We start from the raw sequence: 15,651 nt of genomic DNA on the forward strand, positions 1-15,651 counted from the left end.
GGCTTCTTTATTTCAGACTAAGGGGCAGGAGCAATATAAAGGGGCTCTGCAAGCCGTGATCCACCTATGGGATGAGTTCAGGGACACAGGGGTGGCAGCAGCAATACGGGCTTGGCTGACATTTGTTCACATCCATTGAATTGTGCAGACAACTGTTTGCATGGCTGCACTGCATACTGAACCGGGAAACCACTCAGGATTTAAAAACCATTTTCTTTCGGTGATTTAAACTAGGATCAGTGTCCTGAAATGGGTTCTTGGCGCAAGTCAGAAATTATGTAGGGGACAGGATGGGAAGTCTCCTTAACCCAGTATTGCCCCTGAAGCCCCAGTATCAACCATTTGCCTGGAGGAGCTGAAGAAGACTGCCACTACGTGGTGGCGTGCTAGGTATGCTAGAGGGAGGGTGTGTTAGGAAAGTCATATGCTGCTTAATGCTGTGTTGAGAGTGCGCTAGGGAAGAATAATAACTTCGACAGCTTTAGGACTTGGCTGCCTCAGCAACTTGAGGGATCCGTGCCCAGCCTGGGTTTGAAAATGCAGGTGAAAAGTAATGCTGCTACTGTGCCTCTTGCCCTTTCCCCCCTCCCTCCCCAGTGGAAAAATCTTGTGCCAGCTCTTAAGAAGGTATTCACAAGAACTCATCTTTTAGTGAGGAGAAATCTTAAGTTATTACATTCTAGAGGGTCAGCAAGGCTTTAATGCTAGAGCTATAAAACTTGAAATATAAACAATATAAATACAAAACTTTTTGAATTTGACAGGAAAGCTCTTCAAACAGAAACTCTGAGCCTGTTAAGTAAATGAATCCAGAAAGTGAAACTAATTTAAAAAAATGCTGTTTCACTTTTGTAGAAGTTTACCAGTTTGAATGGGACATAGACAAAAAAACTTGGATGTTGAATTTACATTAAATATTTTTAGATTTGGGATAATTAACTGGCTTAGGGTTTCAATTTACTTTGAAGCATGCTTACATTATCAGTTTGAGTTCTAACATTCCAACACATTAGAATATTTTCCTAGTCATAATCAGAAAGAAAACATCTCTAACTTAAGATCAGCTCAGGCTTTGTGAATGTCACAAAACCATGCTTTAAGCTGCTTATTGAGTCTTTGTGGTGTAGCAAATGCTGATACGTACGTATTTTTTCCAAATACAAATATTTTAATGTCCATTGAGAAGAAAAGATTTTTACTTAAAAGCTTGACTAGTAGTTGAAAGAGAATGTTTTTTGTTTATAATTCATCCATTATAATGTATGAATAAAACGTAAGTGGGAATAAGATCTACCGATTCCAAAAACTTGAAGAGCTGAGGTCAGACTTTTGTGTTGAAAAGATATGCGGCTAAGTACCAACTGTAATTTTTAGAAGTGCTGAAATTCTGTTATTACTTTGTTTTGTTTCATGATGGCATGCACCAATCATGTTGCAATTGGTGCTTGCTGGGGTACTCACTGGTGAAACTAATGGAAAAAAATAGTGGTTTTCTTTTTTTTTAATTAACTTGCTAAAGAGAAGACAAATACCAGGGCTGGTGCATGGGGAAGTGGGTGGTCAGGTTTGGTCAGGGGCTGGATGGGAGAGTAATGATATAATAGCCCTGATTTAGATTGACATAGCCTGGTTTAGATGTCCAGCTGATTTTACCTATGGGTGAAGGAGGATGGGCAACAGCTGAGGTGGTCTAGCAGCTCCTAATTGCCAAAAAGTGAAGGTTCTGCTCCTTGGACTTCCCCTGCAGGTTGATTCAGCATGCTAACCTACCAAAAAGTGAAGAGCTTCTTGCAGGATAACTAGTTGTGTCAGCTGATGGAAAGACCTAACAAGCACTAGGGCTGGTGTGAGGGGTGGCATGGGACAGCAGAACCAGTTGCAGGAATCGGTGGAGGAGGATGGAATTTTCCTCTTTCCAAAAATATTAAGCTTAGATTGACTTGGCTTCTCAGACAGCATCCTCATCTTGTGGAACTCTGACCTTTTAATGTTGCTGAAAAATACGGTCCTGTTCCTACGCACTCTTGGCCATGCAGTTGACCCATCTTCATGCCAGCTCCTAGTGTCTGTCTTGCCTCTCATTGAGGTGATTCAGCTTGCTGACCTATTGGAATGAGAACTTAGTTTTTCCTTTTGCAGAGTGAGTTTCTGTGGGGTCAGCAATTTGAATCGGCTCCCTAAAGGGTCAGACAGGTATTGGAAGAAGCTGGGGCATGCATGTCAGAGAGAGGAGCGGGACCACTCCTCTGTCAGCATCAGTTAGCTGTTAAACTGACTCAGCTTGAGTGCGCTTTAACATTGTTGGGATTTCTGAAAATGTAGTTGCTTTTGACCAGAAAATCAGTTCATTACATTGACAGGGCTTTAAAAAATCATCTTTAAATTCAAAATACCTGATGAAATTTCCTTTATCCTGAACGATATAATTCTTTCAGTTGAAGAGTTTTAAAATGGTGTGAATATAACTGAATTCTAGTTTCCAAATGCAGCTTGAAATGTCTTCAAACAGGACACAATGTTTAAGAAATGCATGATCTACTGTTTCCTTATAAAGAAACAAAGATTAAGAATGTGGGGAAAAAAGTTATTAAGCTATGCTATTGCTTCAGTATAATATGCATAAGTGTGTAATAGCCTCCTCTTAGGAATCAGTAGTCAAATTGGCATGATCACTAATGTGGTTGCAAATTGAGATGTTTTAACAGTCAGTGAGGCCAGACCTTTTAGATAATGTCTGGATACAAAATAAGATCAAAATAGATTAAATTGAGGTTTCCTGCTAACTGATCTAAGTCATGATTAAAATTGGTGATTCAAATCAGTCCATCCTGTTGAGCATTAATTTTTCTTCTCCCATTTGATCTTAACTTTAATTGTCATATTCCTTGTTTTAGGGCAGTTTTGTAGAATACATTACAGTATTCACAGTATTTGTTAATCTAACATAGATGTGGGAATTCAGTTTTCTGACTTCCTTGGTAAGAATATCAACTCCAAAGCAGTTGGTTATGTTCACTGATTGTGTTCCCTTAGTTTTTCTAACAAGTTGTTGAAGATAAGATAATACCATTCAGAATTTTGGCTTTCTAATATTGGAAAAGACATTTTTCTCCATTGTAATAGATGCATTTTATAGGCTTTTTTGTGTGTGATAGAATATAGATGTTTGTGCTTTTGCGACCTGGGGCTAACAATTATTTCTAATACAGCAGAGGAATTTTAGGGAAACAGTGAAATTGTTGAAAAGTTGTTTCATTTTGAGCTTTTTTCTTGCCAGAAGCCCCAATCTGTATTAACAATTCATTGTTAATCCATGCATGTGACAAATGGTGCATAAGAAGGTTTTCTTGCAGTCCTTAGCGTGTGACAGTATCTGGTTTCATCTGAAATCCTACAATAGGTTATGATCACTCCATAGACTCTTCCACTTCTGCTTATTAAGAAATACCAGGGTATTACAACAAGTTGAGACAGATGCTGTACATTGTCATGGAAATCAATACCGAATTGTTAGGAGATGTCCTGTTGAAAGTGTGTGTTTCAGATTAGTCAGAGTACCCACCTCTGTCTTGCTGTTGTGGTCAAGCTTTGTAATAGTTGAAAATGTGAGTTCTCTTGGTGAAGTTCCCATGAGCGTAATGCTCTGTCCACCTGAGCAAGAGTCCTGCCGGCTAAAGTATTCCCTTTTGCCTGCAACTTCTGCCTGGTTGTCTTCCCCGGTTAGCCTTACAGCATCTGCACTCGTCTCGTTCTTCTGATGACTCGCTCCTTTAGGTAAATAAATATAGATTGATTCATGAGTGGGCATGGCTACCTTGGGATATCGCTAGTGGTTCCTGATTCCAGTTGTCTGCTCTGCTCCAAGGAGAATGCAAATCAGTGCTACTGTATAATAAACATGTTAAGTTAGCGTGTGAGTTCAGCAGCTGATTCGGCAGCAGCATGGTCAGCAGCCAGTGATAGAAGCCACTTCTGCCACCCTGAGGTGCGCCGTATCTTCGTATGACTCGGAGCACTGAAAACTGTAGCAGACTCTCCTCTTCAGTGCTTCTGGCCGGGGCCTGCGCTCACCTTGGGCATGAGCGCTCAGACTGGCGAGGTAGTTAGTCCCTCTAAGCTGCTCTGACGGTCTTGGGATTTTTTCAGGGATTTTTAAGCTGCTGGGGGTTACTCTTCCTGTATCAGGTGTGGCAGAAAATAAAGCACGAGAGCATCCTTCTTTGGAAGCCTGTGTGTTGGTACAAATTCACTTTGGGTGCACATTCACTTTGTTGCACCTGCTATGGCATGATAACCTCTGATGGAAGTGTGGGGCAGATAGCTGGCTGGAGATAGTTAGATCTCACCCCAGTGAGATTCATCAACTGACATCTTTGTTCTGTGTTTTCCCCCTGAATTGCTGCTTTTTTTTTTCTTTTTTTGTTAAGTAGCAGCTGCTACTCTTGTTAGACATGTGAAAATTTCTGTCTATTTAAGACTTTTCATGAGTACTTGTAATATTCAGGATATCTGTAGGATCGGTTTTATGATACTGTGACTTCACTGGTAAAACTGACTTAACAAGACTACTTAAGAAGTGCTGCAGTTTGTTTCCCCTCAGGTGTGCCACTACAGATTTAAGAAGCCATTTTGCAAACCAAATGACTGAAAGACCCAGGTTAATATCTCCTGCAAAGTCCTGTGTATCATCTGCCTCCCCTTTCCAGACTTGCCTGGTGAAGAGACTGATGTAGTCTAACAGAGGACTGAGTCAGCGGCAGTAAAATCCAGCCTCCCAGGTCTGGCCAGTTAGGCACCATTGAAACTGATCCGTCAGTTTCTCCGGAAAAACTCGGGCTGAATTCCTTTTGTTCTTTTCTTTGATGAAGTAGTAATAAACAGAACCAAACCTCATCCAGTTCCGTTCTCAGAAGAAGGGGGAAAAAGTGAGCAAATAAGTAGTCTTTCAAGATTGCCTGGAAAATCTTAAACCTCAGGATCACAAGATAATTTAGGGTGGAAGGGACCTCGGGAGATCTCTAGTCCGACTTCCCGCTCACAGCAGGGTCAGCTATGAGATCAGACCAGGCTGCTCAGGGTTTTTATAGTCTTGAAAACCTCCAGGGACAGGGACTGCACGGCCTTTTGGGCAAACTGTAAGAGTATTTGACTATCTTCATGGGGAAATATTTTTTTCATAAATGCTAATTTGAAACTTGCCTCAGTATAATCAAGACTAGGAAGGAAATGGCAAAGTCAGGGGACCTTTGCTAAGGTGGCAGTTTCAAGCCTTTGATGTACATGTTTGAGATCTGCAAGCTGAAACATTGCACTTAATATTTCTGTTCTGGAAAGACCAGAATTTTCTCATTTAGTAATCAGATGGGGGGAGGGGGACCTCATCTCCATGTACTTTAAGACTTTCATTTCATGTTCAGAAGGAATTGGATGCCATTATAGTTTTGGTTATAGAAGTGTTCACATGTAAAACCCTGAAATGAGAGGGCAGCCTTTTTTTTTTTCCTGCTTCAATATATTACTGCATTCTTTCCAAGGTATAAAAATGAGGCACATTATTTTGACATGCGATGAAGGGGGAGAGGGGTAGGATGGGAGACTGTAAGCCCTTCCATTTAAATACCTGTTTAAGAAAAGGGAAATGTATCATCTTGAGTAAAGGATGTTCTTCACCATTTTAACTAATTGTTTTCTCCAGGCCATCATTCAGCTTAGCTCACTGGAGAGCTTATTAAATGGCTGCCACATTCTACTCTTAAGACTTCAACAGTGTAGGCATGGGTCTTACAGATTGATTTCTAAGCTGATGAGCTCCTCTTCTAAAATACTTTGAGCTGTAGGATGTAACAAGCTAGTGTTTAAAACACATTTATTCAAAACTTCAGTTTTCTATGTAGTCTTTGAATATTATTCATGTAACTATATCAGTGTTTTGGGAATAAATCTGTAATTTATGAACAGGATATACATTACTACTTGCAAATCAGTAATTTACTTAGACTTTTAATTAGTCTGCTTAGTGCAATGTAGCTTTAGTGATGCTGAAGCCAGATACAGGGCTACTCCTGAAGTAATTACAGATACTCTCCACCAGCTGCTCATTCTTCATTCTTTGTATTGTTACAATGATTCTTGCCTCATACAGGTAATACTGTTAATTTTTAAGGTTTAGTTTACCAGTTGATATAGGAGTTTTCTGTACCCCAAATGTTGTTAAAACAAGCCGCTGCAACTTCAAAGTTAATTTTGGTATTTTTCTGTAGCAGAATTCAAAAGGCCTGAGCACCTACTCGATGAATTTGTCAGGCTTATTGCTATCAATAGAGGCAGAATTAAATTTTAGTTTGTGTTTTAGGTATAAGAGCTAACCAAGTAAATTTGAAAAGAATATATATATGCTGTTGTCTTGTAGAGACTGCATGCAGATACTGCAATTTCAAGATGTTTCATTATTAATCAATTACATTAAGCATCAAGAAAGATGTTAACGCTTAAACTGTAGTTTTGTAGATAGAAGTGAATCCATGTAGTGTCCTGCCAGTTTTGTTCAAGTGCTTCTTTGGAGGCTGTAGGAGAAATGTAGAGAGAGAAAACTCAGTGCTTTACTTCCACAGCTTTCACTTCTGGAGTATCATATTCCAGTCCAAGCAGCTATAAAGCTTTGGAATAAGAAATGAAAATCTGCCAGCATGCAAAAAAGAGCGTTGCTTTGAAGCATACCTGTGTTTCAGCTACTGAAGTAGCAGGTTCAAAAATAAGTGGCACAAAACCGATAATGTCTCCAGAAGGCTGTTTGCATTAAGTAAATCTATCACAATGTCAATTCAATTTTACTTTTACTGTTTAACTTTCATCATAAATTTTTGTAATACGGACATCCCAAAGTCCAGTCAGTTTCTGTTGTCAGAAGAGCACTGTACTGTAGATTTGGTAGGTATTTTTCTGTATCTGATACATGTCTGTTAGGTTCATTGCTTTCCAGTCCCCTGGTGTTTGAAAGAGACCCAGCCTAGTTCACTTCTGTTTATAGCTGTATCCATACACTGGAAAATGCATTTGATGTGATCTTTTGGATCAGTTCTTGCTGTAAGTGCCACTAACCTTCTGGAAACACCTAGCCTACATGTCCTTCCTGAGACTCCTAAAAATACACATGGAGCAAAAATGGTGAGAGATTCTTTTAGTGCTACCCAAGCTTGATATTTCATTGCTCAGTCTCTTCCTTTTCACTTCACCATGAAATACATATACTTCATGTGTCAGATTTAGTCTTTCCTTCAAGCTGCTTATTTGGAGCATAACAAATATGTTCAATGATGTATTCATACAGCAGGACTCCTTTGGTCATTTTCGTTCTTCCTAGTTGCTCTTGAGTTAGGAGTTCATGAATGTTTTTGGTTCATTTGAATCCACAACAAACCTTCTGGGCAGGCCATTGCACACTTGTTTTCTCCTGAATTTCACTGTTTATCTTCTTTGATGGCTCTATGCATAGAACAATTTGTGTGTGTCAACCTGTATATTGTATGAATTCTTGGATACTGTTATCTTTTCATAAGTAGCAGCTCTTTGTTCCCATGAATGCCCTTGAGGCAAAAAAAGTGCTTTGCACTTGTCTGAATTGCTACAGCAGAAAGCTGAAAGCCACTGAAATATAGGGGTATCCTTTTCACTGGAATTGCTGTTATATTGACATACCATAGCTTAGGACTTCAGATCTAATGATACCAATGTAGCCATATGATCTTTAACTACTGCCAGGAAATCTTTATGAGCAAATGCCCTAAAAGCCATCTGTTCTACCCTGGCCAGAATCATGATTCCTTGGAGGCAAGGAAATAAGACTGAATAATCAAGAACTGTAGTAATTGTCTTGCAACAACTTCTTAATCATGGCATGCAGTTTCACCTTAGGTTTGGTGCTAACAGATGGTCACTGAAAGAGTTACTCCTGATCTCCTGCCACCCACCTTTCTCCTCCATGTGTCTAGCTTCAAACCCATGCTCTGGATTCTTTACAGCATGTCTAGCAATTGTGAAAGCCTGAGATGAGGCAGTTTGGCTTACTGATAGGATGGAAAACTAGTGTTAGTTTTCTGTGAGATTGGTTTGCTGAACCAGCTCATGCTGCTGCTTCCCGATTGGACCTGACACAAGTGGCAGAAGCACGTGAAGTGGTGGGAAGAGGTCAGACTACTACTTTTGGCCGCAGCTGACCATTAATTTAGGTTAGATGTAATATGAAACTGCATCTAGCCAGAAATAGATGGCAGAAAATGATGTCAGAAAATGATTGATGACAGAATGATTGACATATGAAATGTGGAGATTATCATCTACAAACTAGGACAGATTAAGTAGATCAGGTAGGCAAAAGTTAGAAGAAAGGAATAGAGACCTTACTGCTGTTCTCCTAAAAGTTGCCTATGAAGTCTGTGATGAAGAATGAGCTAGAACCTTTTCAGGGTTGTATCCATTCTGTGAAGTAGTCTGAAGCCAATTTATTGTTTCTGGAGGCTTTTGAAAATTTTCTGGTTTGGAGTTTGTTTCTTTTTCCTTCCATAGACTAGGATTGTACTGGATATATATATTTTGGAGTTGGCAAAAAAGTCATGGAGTCTAATACTCCAAAGGCATTGCAGTATTTTAGCAGGGCTTTTGAGGCTGTGAAGGAGGTGATTGCATTAGCAGTATTCCAGCTGATGGGAAAGGCTGTCTGCTTTCTTGAGCAATGGTGTGTTCTCCACACTATTTGAGAATACGGAAAGCTGAACTTCATTTCTTAAAGCTTGCTTGCGAGATCTCTTTGTGCCTCAGTATTGCTTTGTGTCCCCTCTCAACGGTTAAGGGTTTCGTTGTGGAAGGTTCCATTTTTAATAGGTATTGAAACATTTAGTTACAGAATTATTGAGGTTGGAAGGGACATCTGGAGATTGTCTAGTCCAACCCCTCTGCTCAAAGCAGGGTTGACTACAGCAGATTACTCAGGAGTGTGTCCAGTCAGGTTTTTAATATCTCCAAGGATGAAGACTCCACAGCCTCTCTGAACAACATGTCCTCATTTTTTCACCACTCTCGCAGTAAAAAAAAGTTTTTTCCTTATCTTCAAATGGTATTTCCTGTATTGCAGTTTGTGCCCATTGCCTCTTGTCCTGTCACTGGGCACTACAGAGGAGAGTCTGGCTCCATCTTCTTTATGCCTCCTTCATCAGGTATTTATGCACATGGATAAGATCCACCTCAGAGCCTTCTCTTTTTGAGGCTAAGCAATCCCAGCTCTTTCAGCCTCTCTCCACATGACGGATGCTTCAGTCCCTTAATCATTTTTGGGGCTCTTCACTGGTCTTGCTCCACTTTGAGACTTTCTCCTCTTGGGGAGCCCAGAACTGGACACAGTACACCTTTGCAGAAAAGGACCTGAGGGTCCTCATGGACAACGAGTTGAACATGGACCAGCACTGTGCCCTTGTGACGAAGAAGGCCAACAGCATCTTGGCTACATTAGGAAGAGCGTTGCCAGCAGATCGAGGGAGGTGACCTGCTGGCAACACACCTCTTAATTTAGCACAGGATTCAGTTTGCCGCCTTTGTCACAAGGGCGCAGTGCTGGTCCATGTTCAACTCGTTGTCCATGAGGACCCTCAGGTCCTTTCCTGCAAAGCTGCTTTGCAGCCAGTTGGCCCCCAGCCTGTACAGGTGCATGGTCTTATTTCTCCCTGCGGTCAAGACTCTGCACTTCCCTTTGATGAATTTCGTGAGGTTCCTCTCTGCCCATTTCTCCAGCCTGTTGAGGTTCCTCTGACTGGCAGCACACCCATCTGGTGTATCAGCTGCTCCTCCTGGTTTTGTATTATCTGTGAACTTGCTGAGGGTGCACTCTGCCCCAGCGTCCAGGTCATTAATGAAAGGTGTTAAGAGTACTTGCCCCAGTATCAATGGCAGGGGTATGTCACTAATGGCTGACCTTCAGCTGGACGTTGTGCTGCTGATCGTGCTTTGAGCCCAGCAGTTTCTCCAGTTTTCAGTCCACATCACTGACCACTTAGTCTCTACTTCATCAATTTGTCAAAGGATGTTGTGGGAGCCTGCATTGAAAGCCTTGCTACAGTCAAGATAAGCGTTATCTGCAGCTCTTCCCTTGTCCACCAAGCCAGTCATCTCGTCATGGAAGACTGTTAGGTAAATCCATGCTGACTACTCCCAATCACCTTCTTGTCCTTCATATGTTTGGAAGTGGTATCCAGGATTCGTTGCTCCTTTACCTTCCCTGGGATTGAGGTGAGGCTGTCTGGCCTGTAGCTCCCCGGATGCCCTTTCTTGCCTTTCTTGAACATCGGAGTGACGTTTGCTTTCTTCCAGTCCTCTGGAAACTCTCCCAATCACCATGACCTTTTAAAGATAATTGGGAGAGGCCTTGCAATGACATTGGCCGGCTCCCTCAACACTTGGTATTGCAAGCTCAGGATGAGTTATTAAGGTTGATCCCTCTCAGCTACTGGAAAGTAACACCAGACAATTTGTATATAATCAATGTTTTAGAGAAAGTGAAAGTTGTTTTTCCTTTTCCATTCTGAGAAGTGGTAAAGGGCAACAGAAACTTCAAGGTGGGTTGAAACAACAGGCTCCAACATTTATATATATATGCACACATACATATATAAAAACATGTAAGGTATAGATAAAACCAAAGGATGCTGCCTGGCTGTAGAGCTTGGGTATCGAGCATACCCTATAGTACTTACTGAGGATCCCAGCATAGGAAACCTGTTTTTCCGAATTGAGGTTCACCTTTATGCAAGGCTTCTACAAGTCTTTCTGTCTGTGGGCAAGTCCTTGGCAATGGCTGAAAGGGAAGCTGTGCTTTCGGGGTTCGTTTCCCTGCCCCCTTGAGGGCTAAACCATTATACCATGCTAGATTCTGTTTGCTGAAACTCATGCTACCCTTAATTCACAGTAAGCTGAATGCTACCTTTCCCTCAGGATCTGTGTCCCATCTGCTGATGCTATAAAGAAAGCAGAGTAGCAGAGTCTCAGTTATTTTTGCTTTTCCATGATTGCTCTTGTGCTCTAAGTTACAATTATTTTTCAGGACATGAGTATAATCCTACTATGAGCCTCTTCTCACTGACCATCCTGATTTCTACAGTTTTGGAGGTGCAGCTGCCTGATTCTCCCGTTATACCTGGCTTATAACCTCTGTTTTCTTCCTGCCCTTCCTTCTGACCTAAGACTTTTCCCCAGAACTTTCCTTCCCAGGTTGGGCCTGGGTGTCTTTCCCATAGTTGGTCCAGCCAGAATTTGCAGGTTGGTTATCATTGCAAAGCTGAGACTAACACTATTGATTTATAAATGGTATGGGAGCAGAAACCGTTTTCCAACTGAGAGTCTCTTTGAAATGCCTTTTTCACATCAAAAAATAAGAGGAGGAAAGGAGAGCAGTTATTTAGCCTTAACAATAGTGTTAACACTAGATTAGAGATAACCTGGCTGTGAATAAATGCAATGAATCTTGGAAGGAGGTATTTCGTCATCAGGAGTGTTAGCTTACGTGAGAGCCTTCTAATAATTATGCATTCTAATAGCCAGGCAGAAAAAATAGTTTTAGGATGGCATTTGCAGGGTTTGTTTTTATTAAAAAACACGGTTTATATCTCAAAATAGAATAATTTAAGGGCTTTATGAGTCACTAAATCCAGCTCTCTGTTCTATGAGGGTAGAATCATTACTGGAATATCTTTCAATGTAAATCATGGGGATATTTTTTCTCTTCTTATCTTTACCTGCTTTCCTCTTTCTGTTTTAGGGCAACTTGGTATTCAAGTCCCTTGATTTTTGTGAGAGCAGCCTATATTGTAATGATGAGTTGTTATTTGAACCTTGCAGAAACCTGGATGCAAAGTATAGTGATACTGCTGTACTATGTCAGTAGTTTTTTAAAAGGGGACACTGGGACTCCGGAGAGGGTAGGGGTTTGCACAGCTTGCGTCTGACTTCGGCACAAGCCACCGACTGTGCAGAAGCATCTCTGCTTTACTCTGGGGATGTTCTTGCCTGCCTTGTTTCACTTTTGCTAGGTTGTTGCAGTTAATACGAACAGTTTAGCATCAGGTGTGTTTCTGCTGTGAACTCTCTTTCGATGATACTGGTTCCTTTTGCTGTGTTAGCTGTGAGCTGCATTTGAAATGGTCATTTCATTTGTAATTGTTGTGTGAGAATTATTAATGGAGACCTGGTCCTTACTTTAAAACTTTCTGAGATACTTCTTAATGATGTTTCTCTTCCTCTTATTTTTCCTTGCACTGAACATGTAATGTTGTCTACTTTATTCCCAGCATTGTCTGACAGAAATAAGCAGTTTGAATTTGTTAGCTTTCCCGCCTGTGATTTTTGCAAAGAATATGCTAAGACTTTGTTATTTTACACTAATAATTGTGTATTGCATATTATGTATTACCCAGTTTTGTAAGTTTATCAGACAGTCCAACGTACCAAATTGACAGGGGACATTGCAGGCTGGTTTTGATATTCAGCTTTAGTTCAATATGTGCTAGGAATATTGTACACTGGAATTTGTTCAGATACTCTTTGAAAAGAAAGATTTTTTTAAGCTGTAGTCATTAGTGAAGCTTCCTTTGGCATTGTGGAATTTAATTTGGCAAAAATGTTTTTAATGCTCACCCATTATATGAATTTCAGTCTCCCGAATGATGCAGATATGGTTAGTCTTGGCTGTTGTGCGCAGTACTGCCTTTTAGAGTGAACTACTTAAAAACATATTTATTGCAAGTCAGCAGTGATATTGCACATAAACTAAAAATAATTGGATATTAGTAGGTATGAGAAAAATAGACTGCAGCGCCTCTACCTGAGAACAATAGTCTGTATTTTTTTTAGGATGTGTGATGTTAGGAGAGCAAAACTTCTTGTCTATTGTATCTCTCTCCTCCCTTCAGGCAAACATTGAAGATGTGGTTTTTACCCCTCTTATGTACCAGTTTCTGCTTGACACAGGCAAATATATTTTGAGTTTTCATCTATACACTTCAGACTCTCTTAAAATGTTTGTATGTAAATGAATTTTGATTAGTGATTCCTAAGAAGAGGTATTTCTTCTCTCTTAGAAAAATTGCTAATATAAAAATTTTATAATTACACAGATTTTTTTTTTTTATTTTAGTTTTTGCTTCACTCTGTAGGTGTCTTGGGTGGAAGTGGCTTGTCCAAGTGACTTGGCCTTATGAGGTGAAATCAAGGAGAAGGAAAGTGCTTTAGAAAATCTTAGAACAGTAATACAAGTTTTTACTTGAGTTTAAATTTACCATTTTTTAATATAATATCTTCTTTTAATTGTGAATATAATTCCAGATGTACAGATACTGAATTTCAGTAGGAGTACAATCTAGATACAGTATTATGCATAAACATCTACTGTGAATGTGCAAATTGAGGTTTTCCAGATTATTTCTTGGCCTAATGCAGGCAGGTTTTCATGAAGACAGCATTGTATATTATGTAATACAATATATCCTTGATATAAAACAGTATCTCAGTTTCCAAAATGTGGCAGAGAGAGGGATACTGCAGCTCTCTAAAGTAAAAGGTCAGTCTTTCTAATGTTGAAAAAAACCAGTCCATTAGATAGTGTTTCTTAAAATAGTTGAACCATTTGCTTGAATTTTCAAAACAAATGAAGGTGCATGTTTGACATATGAATATCAGTCCAGGAAGTTAAAGATTGACAAAATTATAAGCAAAGGAAAGCAGAATTTTATAATGGAAGTTGTTCATTCTGATTATAACTATAAGGTTACCAAGCACGGTAGCCAAAGGATCTCTCTGTTACATAAAGGTTGTTGTGGAAACGTGGATTTTTTTCTGTACTGCAGAAAATATATTTGTTTTGTAGTCTGTGATTTGTATTTATTTGTGTTATAATAATACCTCGGAAGAAAGTCTGGCTTGCAAAATAATTTCTGCCTTTTCTCACAGTTGGGTTAGAGATTGAGATGAAATTGCTTTTTCCTTTTGCTCTATGAGGAATCCTCATTGTGACTTGTAATCATCTTCTACATTTGTGTATCTTAATTGAAATACAAACAGGGAATTTAGGTATTGAATAGCATGTAGTTTCAAATATGAAGAACAACTTATCTTAAACTGTACTTCCACTGTCAATGTAATCTGGCATATATCTGAGCTGTAGAAAAGGAAATTTAGTACACAGAATTAGATCAGAGCGGTATCTTTTAAAAACTAACTTATGAGTACTGTTAGTTTTCGGTTTTGTATTGGCACAAAGGAAGGAGTGGGAATGAGCAGGCAGAGATGGAGAGAAGGTAGCATTACCCGGTCTGCCGGTAGCACCAATTAATGCCATACTCAGCTGATGGTGGAATTGTAATGTTATTTTTAGGAATGAATGATTTGCTTTATTTTATACTTTCATGAACTCAATTACTGCATCTCAAAATGGGCAGTTCTTCCAATTATTCTTCCTGAAATAGAGCAAAGGTATAGATATATAAAGGAGAAAATGGATGCTATTTATCTTATGTTGCTTCGGAGTTGCTATGGTGCTGTATTAGTAAATATATTATTTGCAGTAGCTTGCTCATGTATAACCTTTTTGTATCAGATGAATTATTGAATTCGGTTTGTACAGATTCAACATAGAAAAAAATAATTTCCTGTGTTTTCTTTTTTTAGCCTTCTGTTGAGTCTTCAAGCCCAGGTAAATATTTTTAATATTTCCTAAACTTGTGAGGGAAAAGGGCACCCTTGAAACATTCTTCTCGCTGATCTCTTCCAGATAGTAATCCAAGGATAAAATTTGATGAGTAAATTAGTGGCAATATTGGTTTAAGCAGTCCCCGCTTCCTTCTAGTCTGTGCCAGCAGGAGTTTTTATATGGTCGAGTACCCCGGGGAGCTGATTCTGTTCTTGGCAGAGCTGCACAAAGACGCGTGCTGGAACGCTGGCATGCCTTAAGGAGCGCAGCGGGAGCGAGGGTCGGGGCAGGGACGAGAGCACTGCAGCCTGCAGCAGCGTCACCAGCCCTCTAGGCTTGGCTACCCCTTGGAGTTAGAATTAAATACAGAGTCAAAAAAGTGAGGCAGTTAAGGCACTGTATGCTCTCAGTTATTAGTTATACCATTGCTTTTAGACGCAACAGCATCAAGAACAAAAGCGGCAAGAAAACCAGTGTTTTTTTTCCTCACTGGATTACTAAAAACGAGGGTTTTCATGACTTCTGTTTTAAAAGCTGCTTATTTTCTGATGTACCAGTATCTCAGTGTTACTGGGTGTCTAGTAATTAGCCTAAGTGTAATTTTATTTTTTTTTAATACTTTGCTACTACTATACATACTGTTATTTATTTCCTAAGTTTTTGGCATCCTAGTAGTTGAACAACTTTTCAGTAGTTACTCTAGGTGGACTGCCATTGTCTCTTGGACTCTTTATTTTTTTCAAAGAAACAATCTTTTAACACTTTGCACTTTAACACTTAAAACTACAAAATATAGTTAAGCCTTCCTCCCTCTTGCACCCTTAGCATGAATACAATCTTCAAGCTTTGGAAAATGAAATTTAAATAGTCCAAGGAGACACGTGGACAAATATTATCAGAGCTAGAATTAGAAATCAGGTATTGCT

The 15,651-nt window shown here is 39.7% G+C and overlaps 1 protein-coding gene across 4 annotated transcripts in view; it reads left to right on the forward strand.

The window, feature by feature from the left end:
- The window catches only part of MIER1 (MIER1 transcriptional regulator), a 43,997-nt gene that overhangs the window by 3,099 nt on the left and 25,247 nt on the right, over window positions 1-15,651 (forward strand). For all 4 annotated transcript variants that reach the window (XM_067301379.1, XM_067301376.1, XM_067301378.1 and 1 more), the window contains exon 2: window positions 14,704-14,728. Coding sequence is in view for 3 of the 4 variants with exons in the window: in XM_067301376.1 (XP_067157477.1) it covers window positions 14,704-14,728 (25 nt within the window). In the remaining variant the exon portion in view is untranslated. The remainder of the gene's footprint in view (window positions 1-14,703; window positions 14,729-15,651) is intronic.

The sequence above is a fragment of the Apteryx mantelli genome, chromosome 8 (assembly GCF_036417845.1).
Source record: "Apteryx mantelli isolate bAptMan1 chromosome 8, bAptMan1.hap1, whole genome shotgun sequence".
Taxonomy (NCBI): Eukaryota; Metazoa; Chordata; class Aves; order Apterygiformes; family Apterygidae; genus Apteryx; species Apteryx mantelli.